At 39.2% G+C, this 21,529-nt stretch overlaps 2 protein-coding genes across 2 annotated transcripts; both read left to right on the forward strand.

The window, feature by feature from the left end:
- The first annotated feature begins 1,186 nt into the window (after positions 1-1,186).
- Positions 1,187-3,618, forward strand: LOC124159676 (neurogenic locus notch homolog protein 4-like). The gene is made up of 3 exons (XM_046535584.1): positions 1,187-1,298; positions 2,223-2,528; positions 3,551-3,618. Exons 1-3 carry the CDS (start codon positions 1,187-1,189, stop codon positions 3,616-3,618), a joined length of 486 nt encoding a protein of 161 aa, XP_046391540.1.
- Positions 3,619-6,186: 2,568 nt separating this feature from the next.
- Positions 6,187-19,177, forward strand: LOC124159677 (neurogenic locus notch homolog protein 1-like). Its single transcript, XM_046535585.1, has 12 exons — positions 6,187-6,298; positions 7,223-7,528; positions 8,069-8,386; positions 8,922-9,257; positions 9,397-9,711; positions 10,173-10,505; positions 11,073-11,375; positions 11,583-11,888; positions 12,288-12,608; positions 13,076-13,402; positions 14,843-15,050; positions 18,685-19,177. The coding sequence occupies exons 1-12, from the start codon at positions 6,187-6,189 to the stop codon at positions 19,094-19,096; spliced, it is 3,597 nt and encodes a 1,198-aa protein (XP_046391541.1). The 3' UTR covers positions 19,097-19,177.
- Positions 19,178-21,529: the final 2,352 nt, after the last annotated feature.

Raw genomic sequence — 21,529 nt, forward strand, 5'->3', positions numbered from 1 at the left:
AGAAGGTGCGGAAGGGGCCCAGGGCTCCCCTAAGTCTTTTTCGGACCTGGCGGAGATCCAAAAGGCCCAAGGAGGTTTGAATATACTGAAGCGGGCACCGCTAGTTCCAAGCACGGAGCGAAGTGTGGCTGGAATAGGGGACGCCAACTTTGACCAAAACATTGACAAACCCATAAGGGTCAATGCTCAATATTTGGTGAAATATTTGGTCATAACTAGTTAATACATTAAAATAAACTATGGAATGCCATACACCTTAAACCTTTTCTCTTACTTCATTGGTAGGCTTCGCGAAGTTATTTCTGAAACAAACTTTCCCAGGGAAAAATTATTATCAAATTTCACGGTCACCCTCTTTAACCAGCCCAGCTGAAAATGAAAATTTACGAGTGTATAGTAGCCATTTTTCAGCACTTAAACTTGCATTTAATTTTATAATAGCCAACGGAAATCATAAAACTACAGTAGAAATGTATATTTGCAAAGATATCCCCACCAGTAGAGTGACTAACAGGACACAGAGTTTATGATACATTAATAGAAGTATCGCTAATGATGGAAAAACTCCGATGACAATCACCGGCTAAATGATAGTGATTATGTCAGCATTTTTCTCTTAAATTAGCGCATTGGTAGAACAAAACGTAGCAATTTCAAAATATCAGTTGGAGACTTAAGTCCAAAAATTGTCAAACTAAGATGGTGAAACTCTGACCACGTTAAAACTCGGAAACAGCGTCTCCAGATATTCCAACTGAGTTTGAAATGTCTTTTGATGAAGCACAACATCTAACGGGTACTATTTTGAAGGCGAAAACATACACAAATAAATGAATATGTTTTACAAAAAACTAAAATTCCCGTTAATCCCCGGATTAATCCCGTTAATCTCATATACTATGCGACGCATAGAGTTCATGATTCTTCTTGAAAATTTCCTATGCCTTTTTTGCTGTGTAGGGTTGTTTGAAAAACCTAGGGTAGATTTTGGGCTAAGAGAAAGGAAAATAGAGTTTATTATATGGACGTGAAGAGATAAATATGAAAGACTTATGGAGGTGTAGGAGAAGGGTAAGGGGAGAAGGCAACGGCGTTTAAGACCACGGGAGCGAAACGGGTCTGTGTTTGAGAGAGGAATGGAAGATCCAGACAAATGGGCCCTTTTATTCGAGTTAAATGCCGCTGAATGGGGCATAAATTTAAAGGAGCCAATTGTGTGGTTTCCAACCATGTACCAATATGCTCTTGTCCTCCTGGAATATCTGGTGATCCATTCATTATATGCCGACCATTCCAAGGTATGTGAAATACGTTTTTCCTTATATTTGAATGAAGTTGCTTTTTTGTGATTGATATGTCTTCAATTTAGCCAAATTTACTGTCTGAAATGGACTAATTTACCATTTTTAAAATACTTATTTATGATAGAGATGCCAACAAATAAAACTTTTGGGTTTACCCATGTCTTGTGTCTTAAAAGTCGTCAACATTTCTTGACCTCTGCCGGGGACCTCTTCTGGACTAATTTATAGATTTTTCCTGTCAATCAATAAAACATGTGTGCCACAAAAATTTTAACAAATGCATTGATTGTGATAGAGTTTGATAAATACAGGGACCCATATTTTTTTATCCACTTCTTCTGGAACTGATTGGGGCAAAATTCAAAGGCCTAGAAAGATTGCGGAGATAAGTCGATGACATCATGCGCTTATGTCAATGTATCTCAGCTACTCCCCTACCCCTAGCATCAACCTTGAATGGTTCAATTGTTGTTTACACTCTTGTGAATAATTCCTTGCCTCTATTAGCCATTCTTTCTGACCCAGATGTCTAAGTGAGTGAACCAGAACTCTAATGGTCGTTTGAAACTTTTTAAGCAATGTCGCAGTATTAATTATTGTGTGGCCCAGCGTTACCTGACCGATGCTGGTGGCTTTATCAAGGGAATCTGGTGAAGCAGGAAACTTTATTCATTTTTATTTTATTCAAATTTTAACTTTTTAGGGAATAGCTAATCGAGTATGATTTTTTTTTGTCATACCTTATATTTTTCCCTGACATCTAACAATTTATTTTAATTAATTGAGTTTTTACATCATACATTTATATTATATTTGGTCAAATACAATATAATCCATCCAAAATCCAAATACCAAATCCAAATAATAAATGGAGTTGGTGAGTGTTTTGTCTAAATAACTGCTTGCTTGTTTCCGCAGAACCTGTCGTGACCCAGCCTTGCAATCCATCTCCGTGTGGTCCGAACAGCCAGTGCAGGGTTTTGAACAATGTGGCAGTGTGCTCATGCTTGCCAGAGTATGTTGGTTCTCCACCATCCTGTCGCCCTGAATGCGTCGTCAACTCAGAATGTAATCTGAATCAGGCGTGCTCGAATCAGAAGTGCCGAGATCCTTGCCCAGGCACTTGTGGGACTGGTGCACGCTGCGAAGTGGTCAACCACAATCCCATTTGCAGTTGCCCATCCCATATGACTGGAGATCCATTTGTCAGGTGTTATCCCCCAGGTGAGAGAGCTTAGACAAGTGTTAATTTTCACTTTTGACTGCAATTTCTTCCGCGGTTAGAATTTTCGTTCCGCTTTATCTTCCTTCTCCATCCATTCCGCCCGCCCGCTGGTGGTCTAAAACGCAAACGCGGCCGTGCCCTTTTTCGGATTAAAAATCCTCGGCAACAATAAAAACAGAGAAAGAATACAGAACGAAACATTTCCGTGCGTTTCCTTGCATGTTGCGTTTTTTTTCGCTCGTCCTCTTTTTTTTTGTATCCCTTTGTCTTTCCTTCTCATTTTCTTCTATTGTACTCGCGGGTCCACTTTTGGACGAAAATGGGCGACAAGATGCTCTGTCGATAAATGTTTTTGGGTGAATTGCAGTCTCACACTTGCCGTTCGTCACGATAAGGCCTTTTTATACTCTGCAGGACACCGTCGCAGAATGACCCATGCTCAGAGGCTATTGGAGCTGGCAATTTACGCATCTAGAATACAGCTGTCATTCTTACACGCAGTTAAAGGGATTGTAAGTAGGACAATGGGTAAATGCCAATGTAAATTAGTATTAAAGTTTTCTTCGGATCAAAGTAGGTTTGTATGGAGTATTTAAGAAGTATTATGGTGATTTCTCCTCCCTTCCTGGGTTTCCCTATTAAATTAACAACAAGTCCTATTCCCTTTCTTTCTATCTAAAAATTCAATTGACTTCCTTCCTTTCCCTTCTTTATACCACATTCTACCCTCTAATACTGTTTTTAAAAACCCTCCCCGCTTTGCACTTGCACCAACCATACCTTCTGCTGCCTTCGTAACTCATCTATGAGCTGCCTCTCCTCATCCACCATATTCCGCACCTCGTCGCTCCTCCTCCTCTACGTTCCATTCACCGTCTCCATTAGTCTCAATGACAATAGCTGAGGAGATATTCAAGTCGAGATCTGTGTAAAAATAGTTTTAGAATTGTTTACCTGTGATGACGATGATGTGATTACATAACAGTATCACAGTGTTCGTGAATACGAAATTGTTTATCAGAGGATCGTTGCGTTAATGCTGGTGTTCAGAAAAAGATAGCGAAATTCCGTGAGGAGCGGTTAGCGTGAGCTCTCTGTACATATGCGTTAACGACGACATTCATAGTATTCGTTATTTTATTATCACGGAGCTTGGTGAAAATGATAACGGGCCCTGGTCGATTTTATAATTATCAGGTAAATGAGCGTAAAATTTAGAAGCAAAAAGTGACGTTATTTATGGTTTCATGCGCTTGTACCCATATTTTGTGTAAGAAAATCGGAAATCACGTAAGAAGACCTTCGAGATGAAAAATAACATTGATACGATATGGAGTGTAGAAACAGTTATTGGAAAAGACAGTGAGGTAACTAAGAAAGCACTCGACTCGAAGTCACTACAGTGTGTGTGCGGTAGTGTTGTGTAAGTACCTCAGATGAATTAAAGATGGCGTCCAGTACGCGTCATTTTTTTATTTACGCATCCGAGCAATTGAGCTAATTTTTCGTTGGGCACTCAATTTAAGTTTTGGCTAATTTTTTCCATAAGGCTTTTAGACCTAAATGGAAATAATAGCGAAAATTTTCTGTTAGGTGTAGAGGTTTACTTGTTACAGCGTGATTTTCGAGAAGTAGAGATACGATAGGACTCTTGGCGTTTGCAGATGCTGGTTCTGAGATAGTATGTGCAAGATGGTGGGAAAGAAATATGGAAGTTTTCGAATTTGGTGGATGAGGAGGTGAAATGAGATTAATAATGAGAGAAAGAGCGTGGCTGAATGCGTACCAAGAACAGAGTGAATGATGGAAACAAAGATAGAACGAAATGTGTTTTTCATGGAGGTTGGAGTCAAGGGTTATGATGTGCTAAGGTAGTCAATTCAATTCATAGCCTAATACCGTTCTTGAGTGAGGCAATCGCGAACGAACGGTCGACGGTCACTACTGAAGTCAATCACGAATGATGACGGAAATACCCTAACCAATTGCGACCGACTTCGGTCGCGAATAATTATCGCCGAACGACATCTGTCGCTACCGTCGCTACCAACCGAAAAGAATGTGTCGTTCGTAGGAGTGATTCTGTTCATCGTTCGATCACACGAAAGATCTCAATCGCGCGCTCGGTCACTCACGACAAGCATCACTAGTGGGAGCGGACTGCTTACTCAATAGTCTTGACGGGAATATCACGCCACAAAAAAGTTACAGGGCTAATTTTAGTGAGTTCATATTTTTATAAACAAAAAAATAGTAAAAAGAATAAATAATTCTACAACTCAAGGTAACAGTTTTATTAGTTTTTTTCTGACTTATGAGCAAAAATGTCAATAATTTGAATTTGCGCCTTAAAGCTATGATAGATTGTTGACTAGAAAGAAGAAAGCTAGACGGGCCGTAACCACTGAAGGGGTCTCGCGTGTGTTATCATTTTGCAGTTCATTTACCTATAGGGTGGGTGCAAGGAAAATAGAAGGTGCGGAAGGGGCCCAGGGCTCCCCTAAGTCTTTTTCGGACCTGGCGGAGATCCAAAAGGCCCAAGGAGGTTTGAATATACTGAAGCGGGCACCGCTAGTTCCAAGCACGGAGCGAAGTGTGGCTGGAATAGGGGACGCCAACTTTGACCAAAACATTGACAAACCCATAAGGGTCAATGCTCAATATTTGGTGAAATATTTGGTCATAACTAGTTAATACATTAAAATAAACTATGGAATGCCATACACCTTAAACCTTTTCTCTTACTTCATTGGTAGGCTTCGCGAAGTTATTTCTGAAACAAACTTTCCCAGGGAAAAATTATTATCAAATTTCACGGTCACCCTCTTTAACCAGCCCAGCTGAAAATGAAAATTTACGAGTGTATAGTAGCCATTTTTCAGCACTTAAACTTGCATTTAATTTTATAATAGCCAACGGAAATCATAAAACTACAGTAGAAATGTATATTTGCAAAGATATCCCCACCAGTAGAGTGACTAACAGGACACAGAGTTTATGATACATTAATAGAAGTATCGCTAATGATGGAAAAACTCCGATGACAATCACCGGCTAAATGATAGTGATTATGTCAGCATTTTTCTCTTAAATTAGCGCATTGGTAGAACAAAACGTAGCAATTTCAAAATATCAGTTGGAGACTTAAGTCCAAAAATTGTCAAACTAAGATGGTGAAACTCTGACCACGTTAAAACTCGGAAACAGCGTCTCCAGATATTCCAACTGAGTTTGAAATGTCTTTTGATGAAGCACAACATCTAACGGGTACTATTTTGAAGGCGAAAACATACACAAATAAATGAATATGTTTTACAAAAAACTAAAATTCCCGTTAATCCCCGGATTAATCCCGTTAATCTCATATACTATGCGACGCATAGAGTTCATGATTCTTCTTGAAAATTTCCTATGCCTTTTTTGCTGTGTAGGGTTGTTTGAAAAACCTAGGGTAGATTTTGGGCTAAGAGAAAGGAAAATAGAGTTTATTATATGGACGTGAAGAGATAAATATGAAAGACTTATGGAGGTGTAGGAGAAGGGTAAGGGGAGAAGGCAACGGCGTTTAAGACCACGGGAGCGAAACGGGTCTGTGTTTGAGAGAGGAATGGAAGATCCAGACAAATGGGCCCTTTTATTCGAGTTAAATGCCGCTGAATGGGGCATAAATTTAAAGGAGCCAATTGTGTGGTTTCCAACCATGTACCAATATGCTCTTGTCCTCCTGGAATATCTGGTGATCCATTCATTATATGCCGACCATTCCAAGGTATGTGAAATACGTTTTTCCTTATATTTGAATGAAGTTGCTTTTTTGTGATTGATATGTCTTCAATTTAGCCAAATTTACTGTCTGAAATGGACTAATTTACCATTTTTTAAATACTTATTTATGATAGAGATGCCAACAAATAAAACTTTTGGGTTTACCCATGTCTTGTGTCTTAAAAGTCGTCAACATTTCTTGACCTCTGCCGGGGACCTCTTCTGGACTAATTTATAGATTTTTCCTGTCAATCAATAAAACATGTGTGCCACAAAAATTTTAACAAATGCATTGATTGTGATAGAGTTTGATAAATACAGGGACCCATATTTTTTTATCCACTTCTTCTGGAACTGATTGGGGCAAAATTCAAAGGCCTAGAAAGATTGCGGAGATAAGTCGATGACATCATGCGCTTATGTCAATGTATCTCAGCTACTCCCCTACCCCTAGCATCAACCTTGAATGGTTCAATTGTTGTTTACACTCTTGTGAATAATTCCTTGCCTCTATTAGCCATTCTTTCTGACCCAGATGTCTAAGTGAGTGAACCAGAACTCTAATGGTCGTTTGAAACTTTTTAAGCAATGTCGCAGTATTAATTATTGTGTGGCCCAGCGTTACCTGACCGATGCTGGTGGCTTTATCAAGGGAATCTGGTGAAGCAGGAAACTTTATTCATTTTTATTTTATTCAAATTTTAACTTTTTAGGGAATAGCTAATCGAGTATGATTTTTTTTTGTCATACCTTATATTTTTCCCTGACATCTAACAATTTATTTTAATTAATTGAGTTTTTACATCATACATTTATATTATATTTGGTCAAATACAATATAATCCATCCAAAATCCAAATACCAAATCCAAATAATAAATGGAGTTGGTGAGTGTTTTGTCTAAATAACTGCTTGCTTGTTTCCGCAGAACCTGTCGTGACCCAGCCTTGCAATCCATCTCCGTGTGGTCCGAACAGCCAGTGCAGGGTTTTGAACAATGTGGCAGTGTGCTCATGCTTGCCAGAGTATGTTGGTTCTCCACCATCCTGTCGCCCTGAATGTGTGGTCAACTCAGAATGTAATTTGAATCAGGCATGCTCGAATCAGAAGTGCCGAGATCCTTGCCCAGGCACTTGTGGAACTGGTGCACGCTGTGAAGTGGTCAACCACAATCCCATTTGCAGTTGCCCATCCCATATGACTGGAGATCCATTTGTCAGGTGTTATCCTCCAGGTGAGAGAGCTCAGACAGGTGTTAATTTTCACTTTTGACTGCAATTTCTTCCACGGTTAGAAGTGAGGTAAAATTTCTGATGTTTCTATTTTAGCTTGGTGGCTTTTAGAAAAAATTTTTTTTGGAGATTATTCCCATCCTTTTCTCTTTCCATCATTGCTAATAGAAAAAAATTCATATAGAAGTATTTGAAATTAATGAAAACAAATCATATTTTGAGTAAGAATCCCTGAAATATATATGTAATTAGCCATGTATTTGGCTTGGGTAAAATGGTATTTTTGAAAGTCATATAGAAGTTGTTGAGTTCATCTCAGGTACCCAGGACAGTATGAGGCTTATGTAAAGCCATAATTATTTAATTTCTTTTGATTTATCTCTCTTTTCCCCTGTATCGCTTTGCCATACACTCGGTCTTTGAAGTATTTTTGGTGGGTACAATATGAGATGGCAGTTTAGACTTCTTATTCTGTAATTTCTATTGCTCCTACTTGTGCATATTGACTGTATTCTTTGACATCTGTCTTTTTATCATTGTAGCTCCAGTGGAAGCACCACCAATAAACCCATGCCAGCCATCACCATGCGGTCCGTATGCCGAATGTAGGGTGATTGGGGACAGTCCATCATGCTCATGTCTGCCTGAGTACCGTGGTTCTCCTCCCAATTGCCGCCCTGAATGTGTTAGTAACAGCGAGTGCCCAAGTCACCTGGCATGTATCAATCAGAAATGTAAGGATCCATGCCCGGGAACTTGTGGGGCTGGTGCTGAGTGCCGAGTGATAAGCCATACACCCAATTGCTTCTGCCCTGCTGGTTTCTTCGGCGACCCATTTGTGCATTGCAGACCTCAACCAGGTCTGTACATTCCTCTCTTTCACTTGGTTGAAGTTTGTCAACTATGCTGTAATATTTATATTCAATTTTTGTAAGTATTGAAGAATATTTCAAGAACTTCGGAAACGTAGCTGAAACAATTCAATAAAAGGATGGCATTTGAGTAAAATTAATAGATATTACCATTATTGTCTTTGCTCATTAATGCCAATAGTCTTTCATTAAGTATCAAAGTAATGTTTCACGAGTTCAGTCGTGGAATAGATTAAAACATAACGTTGTTATGTTTTGTAAGTATTTACTAAAATCTCTGCCAGTTTCGACCTTTTCAGGTCATCATCAAGGAGTAACATTTACCTCTTGATAATGACCTGATAAGGTCAAAACCGGCAGAGTTTTCAATGAATACTGTGTGGAATACAACAATGTTTATTTGTGAATGTATCATTTCATAAAATACTTTTGCAGATTGAATATTTCATATTTGCATAATTGTGCATGAATATTTCAACAGTGAATATAAAAATATTTCTATTTATGACTTTATTTATTTCAGTCGAACCTGTTGGAAGGCCATTTGAGCAGATGAACCCTTGCGTTCCATCACCTTGTGGAGCCAATGCTATCTGTAGGGAACAGAATAAAGCAGGTTCCTGCACGTGCTTGCCAGATTACCTGGGCAATCCTTATGAAGGCTGTCGCCCTGAGTGTACGCTCAACAGTGATTGTCCTTCATCTTTGGCTTGCATACGAAACAAATGCAAAGATCCATGCCCTGGCACCTGTGGACAGAGGGCAGAATGCCGAGTTATTAATCACTTATCATCATGTACATGCCTGCCTGGGCATACTGGAGATCCATTCCGCTACTGTTCCATCATTCCTCCAGAACGTAAGTAATCCTGATTGACTCTCTGTTACAATCAAAAAGTGAATGATATTCAGCTTTTGGGAGATACATATTTTGTAAATAAAATTATGTAATTCATTGTTAGTGTATACATTCTATTATTCTCTCTCTCCCTCTTCAGCTGTAGTTTCTCAGCCGTTGACACCTTGCACTCCATCACCATGTGGGCCAAATTCTGTGTGCAAAGAAGTTAATGAGCAGGCAGTATGCTCATGTCTGCCAGAATACATTGGAAGTCCACCAGGCTGCAGGCCAGAATGTGTGGTGAGCTCAGAATGCCCACAAAACAGAGCTTGCGTAAACAGAAAGTGCGTGGATCCTTGTCCAGGTGCATGTGGCCAATTCACTCGCTGCAAGGTCATAAACCACAGTCCTATTTGCAGCTGTCGTAAAGGGCATACTGGTGATCCCTTCTCAAGATGTTACCCTATACCATGTAAGTTGACAACATTTCATCAAAGTATCGAATGAGAAGGCAAGCAAGTTAATGGAACAAAATATGATTTAAGATAGCTAATGGGAATAAATCATGGTTGAGCAAATTTCATTTTTTTTATTTATATTTTGTTTTAAAGGCTCATAACTTTTCAATATTTGAAGAGGATGTGATCGAGGCCACAGCCAGCAAAATTTTGGGGTGGTTCATTTGGTGGGGAGGTGAATTTTACGGCAGTTCATTTTGGGAGTGATTACTAAACTTTCTACCTTCACTTCATTTCCCAAAAATGTTGACGAGGTTATTTCACCCTTTGACCCCACTGACTGTGGTATCACATATGTTTGTTTTCAATCATGAAAAACTCTGTTGGCTTGCCCTCATTTTAATTGCATTCATATTTATTCCATGTTATGTCAGTTTAGGTCTAGTTACATTTACCCCCTATTCTTCCAATACAGCTTCAGAGCCAGTTAAAGTACCAGTACCTGTCAATCCATGTGTTCCATCACCCTGTGGACCAAATGCTGTCTGCCAAGCTGTGGGTGACTTCCCATCTTGCTCCTGCAATTATGGTTACCTTGGCAGTCCACCAAATTGTCGACCTGAGTGTGTTATCAGTTCAGAATGTAGTGCAAACCTTGCATGCATCCGTGAGAAATGTCGCGACCCATGCCCAGGCTCTTGTGGTCAAGGCGCTGAGTGCTCTGTGATAAATCATACTCCAGTGTGTACCTGCCCACGTGGATATACTGGTGATCCATTCACCTTCTGTTATCCCGAGCGACCTAAACGTAAGTCTAGATTTCTTCTCGTGGAGTTTTACTTTGAAAGTTTCTATGAGGACATGCAATTCTTTTTGAATGTGGTCATTCGGAACCTGGGAAAATTTTAATGAATTGTTAAGGTGAAAATAAGAAGGTGTTTACTGAATACATAGCCCTTGAACGGGTTTGAGTAGTGATTAAGTCTCCCTTGAAATTTTAAACATGCCTCATCGTAACACTTTCATTGCAGTACAGTATTCAATGAAGTCCTTCAGTTACAAAAATATTTTAAGTTGCTCTAATAAAGATGCATTACGAGCTCTTAGAAAGCAGATATCTTTTCTGCTCTTGTGTGCATAATCCACAGTCATTGTTTTATAGCCTGTGATAGCATGGCTGTTGAATGTAGCTAAGCTATAGAAGTTTTTTATATAAGTAAATTTAATTTTGTATAGGATGTGTTTGAATTTTAAGGAGACATATTGCTTTAGTGGTCGCTTTTCTAGAAATCTCTGATTTTGTAATCTAAGGAATGATTTTTTTGCCCACCTCTTTGAATGTAATCAATAAAACTTCATAAATCTTTTCAAACAGAGGAACCAGTGCTCGTAGATCCTTGCAACCCATCACCATGTGGACCGAATGCCAAGTGTCTAGATGGAGTCTGCACTTGCATAGAGGATTTCAGGGGTGATCCATATGCCGGATGTCGACCAGAATGTGTCCTCAATGATGACTGCCCAAGAGACAAGGCTTGTATACGAAGTCACTGCTCAGACCCTTGCCCAGGAACCTGTGGACAAGGGGCTCGCTGTGATGTCATCAACCATATTCCTTTCTGCTCGTGCCCTAATGGGTTATCTGGAAATGCTTTTGTGGCCTGCCATCCTGTTCCAGGTGAATATTTATTTCCCAGTTCATTAGTAGTACCAAGATACTCATTGGCTGGATGTGAATTTACTTATAAATTGGTATTTTTTTATTAAAAATTAATTATTTTTACTTGATAGTAGAAAATATTTGGCAGGTGTGCATTTGAATGTGTGTGATATTACTGTCTTTTTAGTCGTTTTTATTTCAATTTATCTGATTTATATTTCACAGCTCCAGTCAAAACAAATCCTTGCAATCCATCACCTTGTGGTCCAAACAGCCAGTGCAGGGAAATCAATGGCCAGGCTGTATGCTCATGTGTCGTTGGATACATAGGCAGCCCACCAACATGCCGACCAGAGTGTGTTGTCAATTCTGACTGTGCTTTGAATGAGGCTTGCAGCAACCAGAAGTGCATTGACCCATGCCGAGGAACTTGTGGCATTGAAGCGAAATGCCAAGTGATCAATCACAGTCCAATCTGTAGCTGTCCTGCTCGATACACTGGAAATCCATTCACAAGATGCTACATCATTGGTAATTTCCATTTTTTCACCTCCATCAAATTTATTCATGTAATGCTACGTCAAAATTGTTTCATTGATGGCTCTTAAGATTACTTTGGAAAGTTCTAAATACTTTCTTTTATCCATTATTGTGAATTTTTCGATTATAATCCAATGAAAGAACATCAACAAAATTTTAAATATAAATCAAAAATTTGTAATTTTTTACTTTAGTATCGGGGATATTTTAATGCCAGACATTAATGTGCATTTTTACCAAAATGATACTGATTTTATAATAGAATCGAATATATGTATCGAGAAAACCACCTGCTGGTTACAGTCACAAGTTTGCAGTTGATTTTTTTATTTCTAATCTCTGATTTTTATTCTTAATTTTGAATATCAATTTCACGTTTTGAACTTCCAGTGGAGCAGCCTGTTGTGACACCCAGCAACCCATGCCAGCCAGCCCCTTGTGGTCCTTATGCAGAATGCAAAGTCTTTGGAGAGGGACCATCTTGTTCATGTTTACCAGATTATTTTGGCTCTCCTCCTAACTGCAGGCCAGAATGTGTGAGCAATGGAGAATGTGCCAGTCATTTGGCTTGTATCAACCAGAAGTGCCGAGATCCATGCCCTGGCATGTGTGGAACCAATGCAGAATGTACGGTGGTCAGTCACACACCCAACTGTGTCTGTTTGCCGGGCTACACTGGAGATCCCTTCTCTCAGTGTATTGCTCCTCAAGGTAATTAACTTTGAATATCGCTCTGTTATAGCCTAAATTATTCTATGTATTATGCTGGAAAATGTTAGTCTCATGTAGGTACAAGTGGAACTATTTTATTTATAATTCTCTCATGACTTCTGATAAAAATGTCTCTCTTCATTGATATGGAGTAAGGACATCATACTATACCATCATGCATAAGTATACATTACGACTGACTGAAATATGTAGTTTGCAAAGCTTTGCTTTAGCTGTTGGAGTTTTTATTTTCTTTTTATTATATTTTGATTTATTTACTCCGTGAATGGTCGTAATACCATTTTTTAATGAAAAATAATGGATATCATAACATTTATGTTTTTAATTTTAAAATTTTATCTATATTTACTGTCGAGAAAATTTGTGTATGGTGGTGGTAGTTTTATATCTTGTGTAGATATATGTAATTTGTGTCAATAGTTGAGAACATGGCGTATGTCTTTCAGTTCCTGAGGCACGGCCCTTGGAAAGACCATGCTCACCATCTCCGTGTGGGGTCAATGCTGTGTGTAGGGAGCAGAACAATGCAGGGTCCTGCACTTGTCTGCCCGACCACATTGGAAATCCATACGAAGGCTGTCGCCCTGAGTGTGTGATAAACACCGATTGCCCCTCACACCTTGCTTGCTTGCAAGGCAAATGCAAGGATCCATGCCCTGGAACATGTGGCCAGAATGCAGCCTGCCAAGTAATCAATCACTTACCATTATGTTACTGCCATCCAGGCCATACTGGAGATCCATTCAGATATTGCAACGTCATACCTGAGGCAGGTAAGGACGTAGTTACCGTATTTCTCCGAATATAGTCCCCCTCTGAATGTAGTCCCCCCTCCCTAATTTTTAGGCTTCAGTTTCAGGAAAAGTTAAAAAAATGTGTTTGAATATAGTTCCCCCCTGAAGTGTTCCCGAGGAGAGGAGGTCCGAATTAACAAGCACGTAGTCCATTTAGATGAAAGCTTTATTGCTCTTGTATCGTACGTAACACTCACAACCAACACAGTACCGTTACCACATGGCGCCCACTCCCTCACGCTAGAGAAGTTGCATACATCTCAAACACTCTCGACCAGTGGTGACATCTACAAAGCAATAGACACACACACACACATTTAAATACACTTCATCCCTTCCCCAAGTTACATACAGAATTCCAATCCCTGATACCAATGGTAATTACATATGGCAGTTACAAGTGACATGATACAAATTTACAATTTTAAAATAATAGAAGTCCTAAAATTCAGCAGGTGGCAGTTACAAGTGACATATTGCACATGTGCAAATTTTAAAATAATAGAAACATAATGAAAGTCCTAAAATTCAGCAGGTTTCAACAATATCCCGTCATCAAATGCTACCATTTTCCCCTCTTCTGCTGGCTCCAATACCCCCTTAGAACCTCTAGACTCGGTTTTTTCTTCTCTTAAAAGCCTAATTTTTTGACACAATTAACTTCCTGATTTTGTTCATGATGCATTGGAATTCTCTATGCTAGGTGCTCAAATAGTGGAACTGCTCCCCTAGCACAGGTTTGTGACCACCTACTTTTATCTTGAACTACTACGCGATACTTTGCGAAACCGCATAATCTCGGTCTTTTTGTGATTAATCCTCATGCCACAATCCTCCAAACACTTGTCTAATGCAAACACTATAATCAGTGACTCTCTTTCTGACTCGCTAATCAACGTATAAAATCGTTTCAGGCTGGATTTTGTGGAAGCTCGCAATATCCATGAAAAAAACACAAATGGTAATGTCCACACTTTTTAATTCAACACTTAACGGCCGACCATGGTTTCAACACATTGTGAAAATGACGCAAAATGTGTTTTAACCACAGTCGGTCGTTGAGTGTTGAATTAAAAAGCGCTAATCAACGTGAACCTATCAAAATAAATAATTCTTCCCCACTCTAGATGCAGCTGTTGGGTTGCCTTTTTACATTCACAGATTCTTAACCACTCCATAAGATCTTCCATACATGTTATCAGTTACGAAAGTGATCCTATTTTGGCCTCTCCCTTCCCTCTTCGCCCCCATCCTTAGCAGGTGACCTACGAGAATTTCTTTTCTAAGTTATATTATTTTCAACAGCTGATGCTTGTACTTCATCATCTCTAGCACATACTCGCAGGTCAATTCGCTCATCCACATTACTCTGATAATTAATATGGAATTACTAATGAACTTTTCGTTCCTGTTTCGCAGGTGGTGATGGGTGGCGGTCGTCGCCACTGGCTGCCCAAAGTGGCCCGCGAGCCAGAGTCCTCGTCCGAAGAGGGCAGGAGGCTGGACGGCCGAAACCTCGTGGAAGACTGGCTGCGGGACAAGAAGAAGAGGAACGTGCATGGACACTACGTCTGGAACAAGGGACAGCTGGACGCCGCCAACCCCAAACACGTGGACCAACTCCTTGGTAAGAATCTCAACCGCAAGTTCATTATCATCATTGGTAAGCGTTCCTAAAGCCGTCGTATGAAGATGAGCATACATTGTGGTATCATTCAATGTTTTAAAACAAGAACAAGACTTTGTGTTTTCCACTGATTTGCTCTATAAATATGGTACCGGTTTTGGTTGCTACATCATCATCAAGTAATTCGAAATCGGTAGTGTCTAATCATAATAAAATAGTGGAAAATAAAAGTTGTGTTCTTGTCTGTACAGTAAAAAACCCATATTCGATCCCTGACCGACTGAACAAGGGGCAGATCTACGCCGTCAACCCCAAACACGTGGACCAACTCCTTGGTAGAATTGCAATTGCAAGTTCATTATCATCATATTTTGGTGAGCAATTCGAATGCTGTCTCATGAAGAAAACTTTGTGGTGTGCTATCTTTCGATATAAAAAACTATATCACGACTTACAATTAGTATTTACCGCTGATTTATCATAGAAAGATACTATAAGTTTTGATTGCTACATAATCTTAAAGAAAACCGAAACCGGTTGTATATCATAATAAAATATGGAAAAATAAAAGCTTTGCTCTGGTCTATATATTAAAAATACACTTTAGACTACTAACTCACTGACTCATGAAAATGTTTGGAGTGAACGAGACGAGATATGACGAAAATTCATTGAATCGATCACTTCTCATATCGTCTGAAACTCTTGGAAAAATTGCCGAAACACTATACATATTTTTATATGCGAGTATTGCATTGTTTCCTCTGCTTCTATGCCTCTAATTTTTGGGGCAATTGAGGGTTGAAAAATCAGTGGAAATGAGGAATTTTAACTTCGTGGAGAAGCATGTCAATAGCGCCAAAGAGTGTCAGCAATTATTCCACACCTTGCAGCAGTCAGAAAGCCTGGAACCAAAGAATTTCTTGGTATTCCTGGGATTCAATTTAAGGAGGTCAAATAAGGCCGAAAAATGATCCTCAAGAAATAACCAGGAGACAAAAAATTAAAGATCTGGCTGCATACCTTTTCCGGGAACCCAACTCTCCTATCAGCTATTTTTTAAAATAATATTTTAATACTTAAAAATCTCCCTTCATATTTAAATGCAAAAATTCCAGAGAGAAAATTTCATTTTCCCAGATCGAGATTTATTTTTTCATGACCCCGGTCTAGTTAAATGACTTTTCCTCTCCATAATATTTGTACTTTCACTTCCAGCAGCCGATTATCTCAGTAAAGGTACTCATCGGTGCGCCGCCGGTTAGAACGCCGAAGTTTCCAAGGAATTCTCCTCGCATTCTTCATCACTTCAGTTATACATCTCATTGGAGGTCTTCCTCAACCCTTCTTCCCTCTCACTTTCCGTAGAAGATATTCTTCATCAAGCAATAACGTCTCATGATAATTTTAAAAATCAAATTCCGCCTTAGGTTCAGTAAGATCCGAACGTCACTCCACTCCTGGCTAAAAATTAATCTAATGATGCCAATTTTCCCCAATGCGGACCTCTTCTTTTCAATAATAAGAGGTGAAACTGTCATTTTCATCTTCCTAAGACCAAGGCAATAAATGACAGTAGTGGTCAAACTTTGGAATGACTGATTTTTCTAGTTTCAATTCCATTATTATCATTATATAAACTCCTTTGTTGCCTAATTTTGAACGAATTTGTCAGATTCAATACCAAAAGTCTCCTCTGGCGATCTATGGTGACAGTTTTCATTAAAAATCATCATAATCATTGCTCATATTACTTGAAGGGTACTCATGAAAATAAATGTTAATTTTTTAAATTTCTAAAAAAACCCTGAAAATTCGCATATACATTTATTTTGATTTCATACTGCTTGGGTCATATTGAGATCAAATATACCGTAATTTTCCTTACAAATAAACTAGAAAATTATGGATTTTTCTCATAAAAATACTCAGGTGCAAATATTATCCACGAATCACGAAATGAATTATTATCCTTCATTCTATAACCTGAAGCTACGCGCACACACCTATACAATTTGAACGTTTGCTACGCCATTTGGATATATGAGTCAATATAGTTTATAAAGACATGCACCAAGTAAAAGTGTTTCACAAAGTGCCATTATTCTAATCACGCTCGTGTTTACTAATAATGTAACTTGATTCCAAGCCTTGAATTACAGAGATGCATATTTCTTCAAACTTCTAGGGTGAAATAATGTAGAAAATATACCTTTACAACAATGTCATGATACATCTTAAAGCAATACTACATTTTTCACACCTTTCATAGATAACCTAAAACACTTTAACCTGATTTTTTTAAAATTCATACTCAATAATAATTCAAAATAATGCAATTTTCCGAAAGATATTACATTAATTTTGATCAATAAGTGTTCCCATGTAGATTAAAATATGCTACTTCTTCAATCTGCTAACTTTTTTGGCCACCAAAAATCTTCTCCTTTGCTCCATTAATCCAATAACTTTCAAGTCCTGAGAAGATTGCAACCTGAAACAATTGATTTCTCGGAAGGGACTATAATTCGACAATGGGATTACAAAAGCTTCCTTAATTTCTCTGAAATTTTATTGGGAATAATGAAATTAGAAGCACCATGCACCTGACAAAGAAAGCCTCGATCTCCATTAAAATTTATTGGTGAATGATTACATGTCAAAATTAATAACTATATTTATGAAAAAAAAACAGTAATCAAAAGTAAAGTTGCGCTCAAATTCTTCAACGCAACACATAAATGAGCTCGATTTTTTTCTAATAGTGAATATATTTTCATATTTTCTAACGATTAATTTTTAGATAGGAGTAGAAACGAGATTGAATATTCCTACATCTGTGATTACGACAGAATTGATTAATGAAAAGCGTTAATTACGACGAAAAAGGTAGATAAGCTTTTCGGGTCAGCTTTTCATCGAAAATTATTAAATTTCCATGTTTCGGGGTGAACAGTGGGGTACTTTAGCCAGTAATTCTTCACTTTCCCAGTAATAGCTATCCATTATCTCCGTATGCATCCATCCAATTGTTAGTTTTCATTTCAACACGGATTATCACAAAGTTAAAGCCGAATCGATTGATTTCACTAACTATCCATTTTAGCTTACCTAAATTCATGTAAAACTTCGAGCAACCGCAGAGATCAAGTTGAGAGAATCTGGCAGTATTTCGTGAAAAAAATGGGATAATAAAAATTAATAATAAAGTCCAGCAGCATTCACTGTTTAAAGTGTCACTTTTGACAACAAACGTCATCGTCATTTTTTCGAAGCCGAATACGAAGCGTGATTGACCCCCTTCTCCCCCCTTCCTCAATCCCCCACCACATTCTTTCTTCTAATCCTTAACCCCCCCCCCCCCCCACTACTTTTAAAGATACATATATCCGTCTGAAATACGATTTTGCTAGTACCTGAGGATGATTGCGTAACTATCGAAACTCGTGTTGTAAGCTGTTAAAATCTGTAAAAAAGTTAGTGAGCAGTACGATATCTTTGTTTATCATTAGAACAATGGAATTTCCGCACTTACCCCTAGGTACCGTCAACGTTGCTTGCTACGGCCCTGACCTCATGAATGACAGAAAAACGACCGTGAATCTTTCATTATCTTTTCTTTCTTTTCCAACAGGAGTGGACGCAAAATCCTCGGACGTGGACGGCATGCCGTACACGACCCTCCTATACGGCAACGGCCCCGGCTTCGGACGCGAGAACTTGAGCGGCGTGGACACGGGGGCGAAGAACGCCGTGCAGCAGTCAGCGGTGCTGAGACAGTGGGCGACCCACGGCGGGGAAGACGTGCCCGTGTACGCCAAAGGACCAGGTTCGTCCCTCTTCCGCGGCTCCCTCGACCAGACATTCCTCCCGCACGCGATGGCCTACGCCGCCTGCATAGGCGAGCACAAGGAGCGGTGCAAGAAGGCCAAGAACGACACGTCGAGCGGAAGGACCCTGCTGGGAGGCAAGCAGCCAGCCCTGCTACCTTTAGCCACTGGCGGAAAGCACACCGGCGGAGGTTTCCTGGGGTCTCCGGGAAGTGACGGAGACCCCAACGCCTGCGACGAACAGTCCGCGTCTTCAAACGTGGTGAGAATGGCTGCGGTGGGGACGGCCATCTTGTGGGACGGTTCATCCAGGTCCTCCAGCGCGAGGGCGTTCGTATCGCACGTGGCATTCGTGTCCGCGCTGCTCGGCATCGCGCGGAACTTGTGATGATGACTCGGCACTTGAGTGCACTGGGTTGTGCTGTGTTTCTTCATCTCTCTGAGGTGGGAACTAGCGTGGGGGAACGTTTCCCCAAGTCCATTGCAAAGACTAGGCTGTTGGTGACTCCTCCGAAATTGGTTGAAGGTCTTTCAGCTTTCCCGGTGAATGACTAGTATGAATTGCTCGCGGGCTACATCCCCGATGATATTTTATGCGACAGCCGACGTTTCGGTGAACGACTCATCCACCATCATCAATGACTGGTAAATCACATTAAAGCCTCAGCAAATAAAGATCACGATCACTCTTCCTGCAGGTCAAGGCGTATTTGGACTGGGTATGGCGCCTTCTAATAATGCCATAGCCGTTTCTACTCCTCATTCCTATCCTAGCATCAATCCTCCTCTTTCAGTTATGTTCAGATGAAATGCCAAAAAGGCTACGATGGCGCACTATCTTGGCGGTAAGCATAACGCTCGAAAATCAATGGCAGAAATTGGTCCTCTACCCTTGAGCGTTAGCATTTTTTACAATAGAATTAACTTCCATATAGAGTATTAAAGTCATATTTCGAGTTTCTATTCATTAAGTCCGTTATACATACTGCTTTCATACCAATATATACAATCGATCTATGAAGCTATTTTAAGATTTCTTTGTTTTACCATTGACTCATGGCAATTTTTTCTTAATTTGAGTCTGGTTTTCCGCATCAGCAACTAAATTCTTCCTAAATGAACAATCACTCGTAATGGCTGCATAGAGCTAATCTCCACTAAGAATACTCTAAAAATAAAATCTCCTGCGGTTAAGATTCAAAAACAGAAGTCGTGATGCCTGCAGCGATGCTTTACGCCACAGTAGTGAAGCCAAGTAATTCCGTACGCAATGAAAGAAAAACCTTACGGGTGTCCAAGGGCACGTTTCCCTTAGTTACTCATGGTCTTACCAGTTGTGTTTGATGGACTTAAAGAAGTCATTTTCACAATACTTTTTTGGCATTGAATCCGAGGAGATATATATATATATATATATCTATATATCGATCATTACTGAGGCTTGATATGATTCATCAGACCTGAAGTCGCTAGAAAGTTTGCAGGCCGAAATGTTGGCTATCATATAAGTCACAAAAAATGTGGCAAGAGGCTTCAGAGCAATTTAAATCCTTCGTGTAATTGTGTGGCCCACGAGACTAAAACGAGTTCACAAACGAGGAGCTAGAAGTCCTGCATCTGAATCATCCCCCAAATACCAGAGATTGGATGGCGATATACAACCAAGGAACTAGTTGGGGATCGATAATATGTGAATGTGGAATTTACCGAGTGAAATTTATCATTGAAATATTTCAAAATAGCTACATGAAAAACGGTGCAAATCACGGTAATTACTATAATAAAAAATTATTCTGAATCGTTAATCAAACTCCTGAAGTTGATGCATGAGGATGATTTTCTATTCCATATCCCCCTGTGATGTTTTGAAAGATGAATTATGAATGAATTTTTTATGAATGTAATGTGATGAAGTTTGACTTCATGCATGCACACCTATATTTTAATTCGTGTATACAAACCCTTATTAAACAGCCTAAGGGATATGCTCAGACCAGAACATGTAATAATGGCTGGCCTTTGCTATTTAAATGAATCCCTTCATTGTCTTTCACGACAAGAATCTTGTACATTATTGAAAAAAAAAAACGGTGCAGAGATAAAGACTATTCTCTAGTTGGTAGAGGTGTTGCAGGTAACAACACACTATAAATGATTGTTTTACATTAAAATGGCCAAAAAGGTGCAATTATTTTTAGTTATTTTGTATGTGTGTGTGTGTGCAAGCCAAAGTCCTTCAAGGTCAATTTTTTTGTAAATTGTAAAATATTTATTCAGTTAGCTGAGTTTATCACTGAGAAATTTAGTGGCTTCTGAAGGACATGACTGCTCTCTTTTCATTGAGCTAGGGGGATTTAGCGAGAAATTCCTTTTTCGATTACATGATTTTTCAAAGGACTCTATTTCTGTCCTCTATTTTGACTCTTATATTTGAAGCAAGGTGTACTGCCTTCAAGATAAGGTGCTTTTTATCTTACTAGTTACCATGGATAAGTTGAGAGAGTTCCTAACTGAAATATATTTTGGATTTGTGTCACTCACATAACTGAATTCCCATGGTAATAGTACTTTTTTGCCATTAAAATCCCTAACAAGAATATTTCTTAATTTATATGGCTAAGGTTAGCTTATTTCCCCACTAAACATAAT

This window comes from Ischnura elegans, chromosome 5 (genome assembly GCF_921293095.1).
Source record: "Ischnura elegans chromosome 5, ioIscEleg1.1, whole genome shotgun sequence".
Taxonomy (NCBI): Eukaryota; Metazoa; Arthropoda; class Insecta; order Odonata; family Coenagrionidae; genus Ischnura; species Ischnura elegans.

Coding starts and splice junctions, on each gene's coding strand:
- LOC124159676 (XM_046535584.1), top strand. CDS start 1,187: ATGGGGCATAAATTTAAAGGAGCCAATTGTGTGGTTTCCAACCATGTA. Junction 1,299..2,222: donor TATATGCCGACCATTCCAAG/GTATGTGAAATA, acceptor TTGTTTCCGCAG/AACCTGTCGTGACCCAGCCT. Junction 2,529..3,550: donor TGTCAGGTGTTATCCCCCAG/GTGAGAGAGCTT, acceptor ATTGTTTATCAG/AGGATCGTTGCGTTAATGCT.
- LOC124159677 (XM_046535585.1), top strand. CDS start 6,187: ATGGGGCATAAATTTAAAGGAGCCAATTGTGTGGTTTCCAACCATGTA. Junction 7,529..8,068: donor TGTCAGGTGTTATCCTCCAG/GTGAGAGAGCTC, acceptor TTATCATTGTAG/CTCCAGTGGAAGCACCACCA. Junction 8,387..8,921: donor GCATTGCAGACCTCAACCAG/GTCTGTACATTC, acceptor TATTTATTTCAG/TCGAACCTGTTGGAAGGCCA.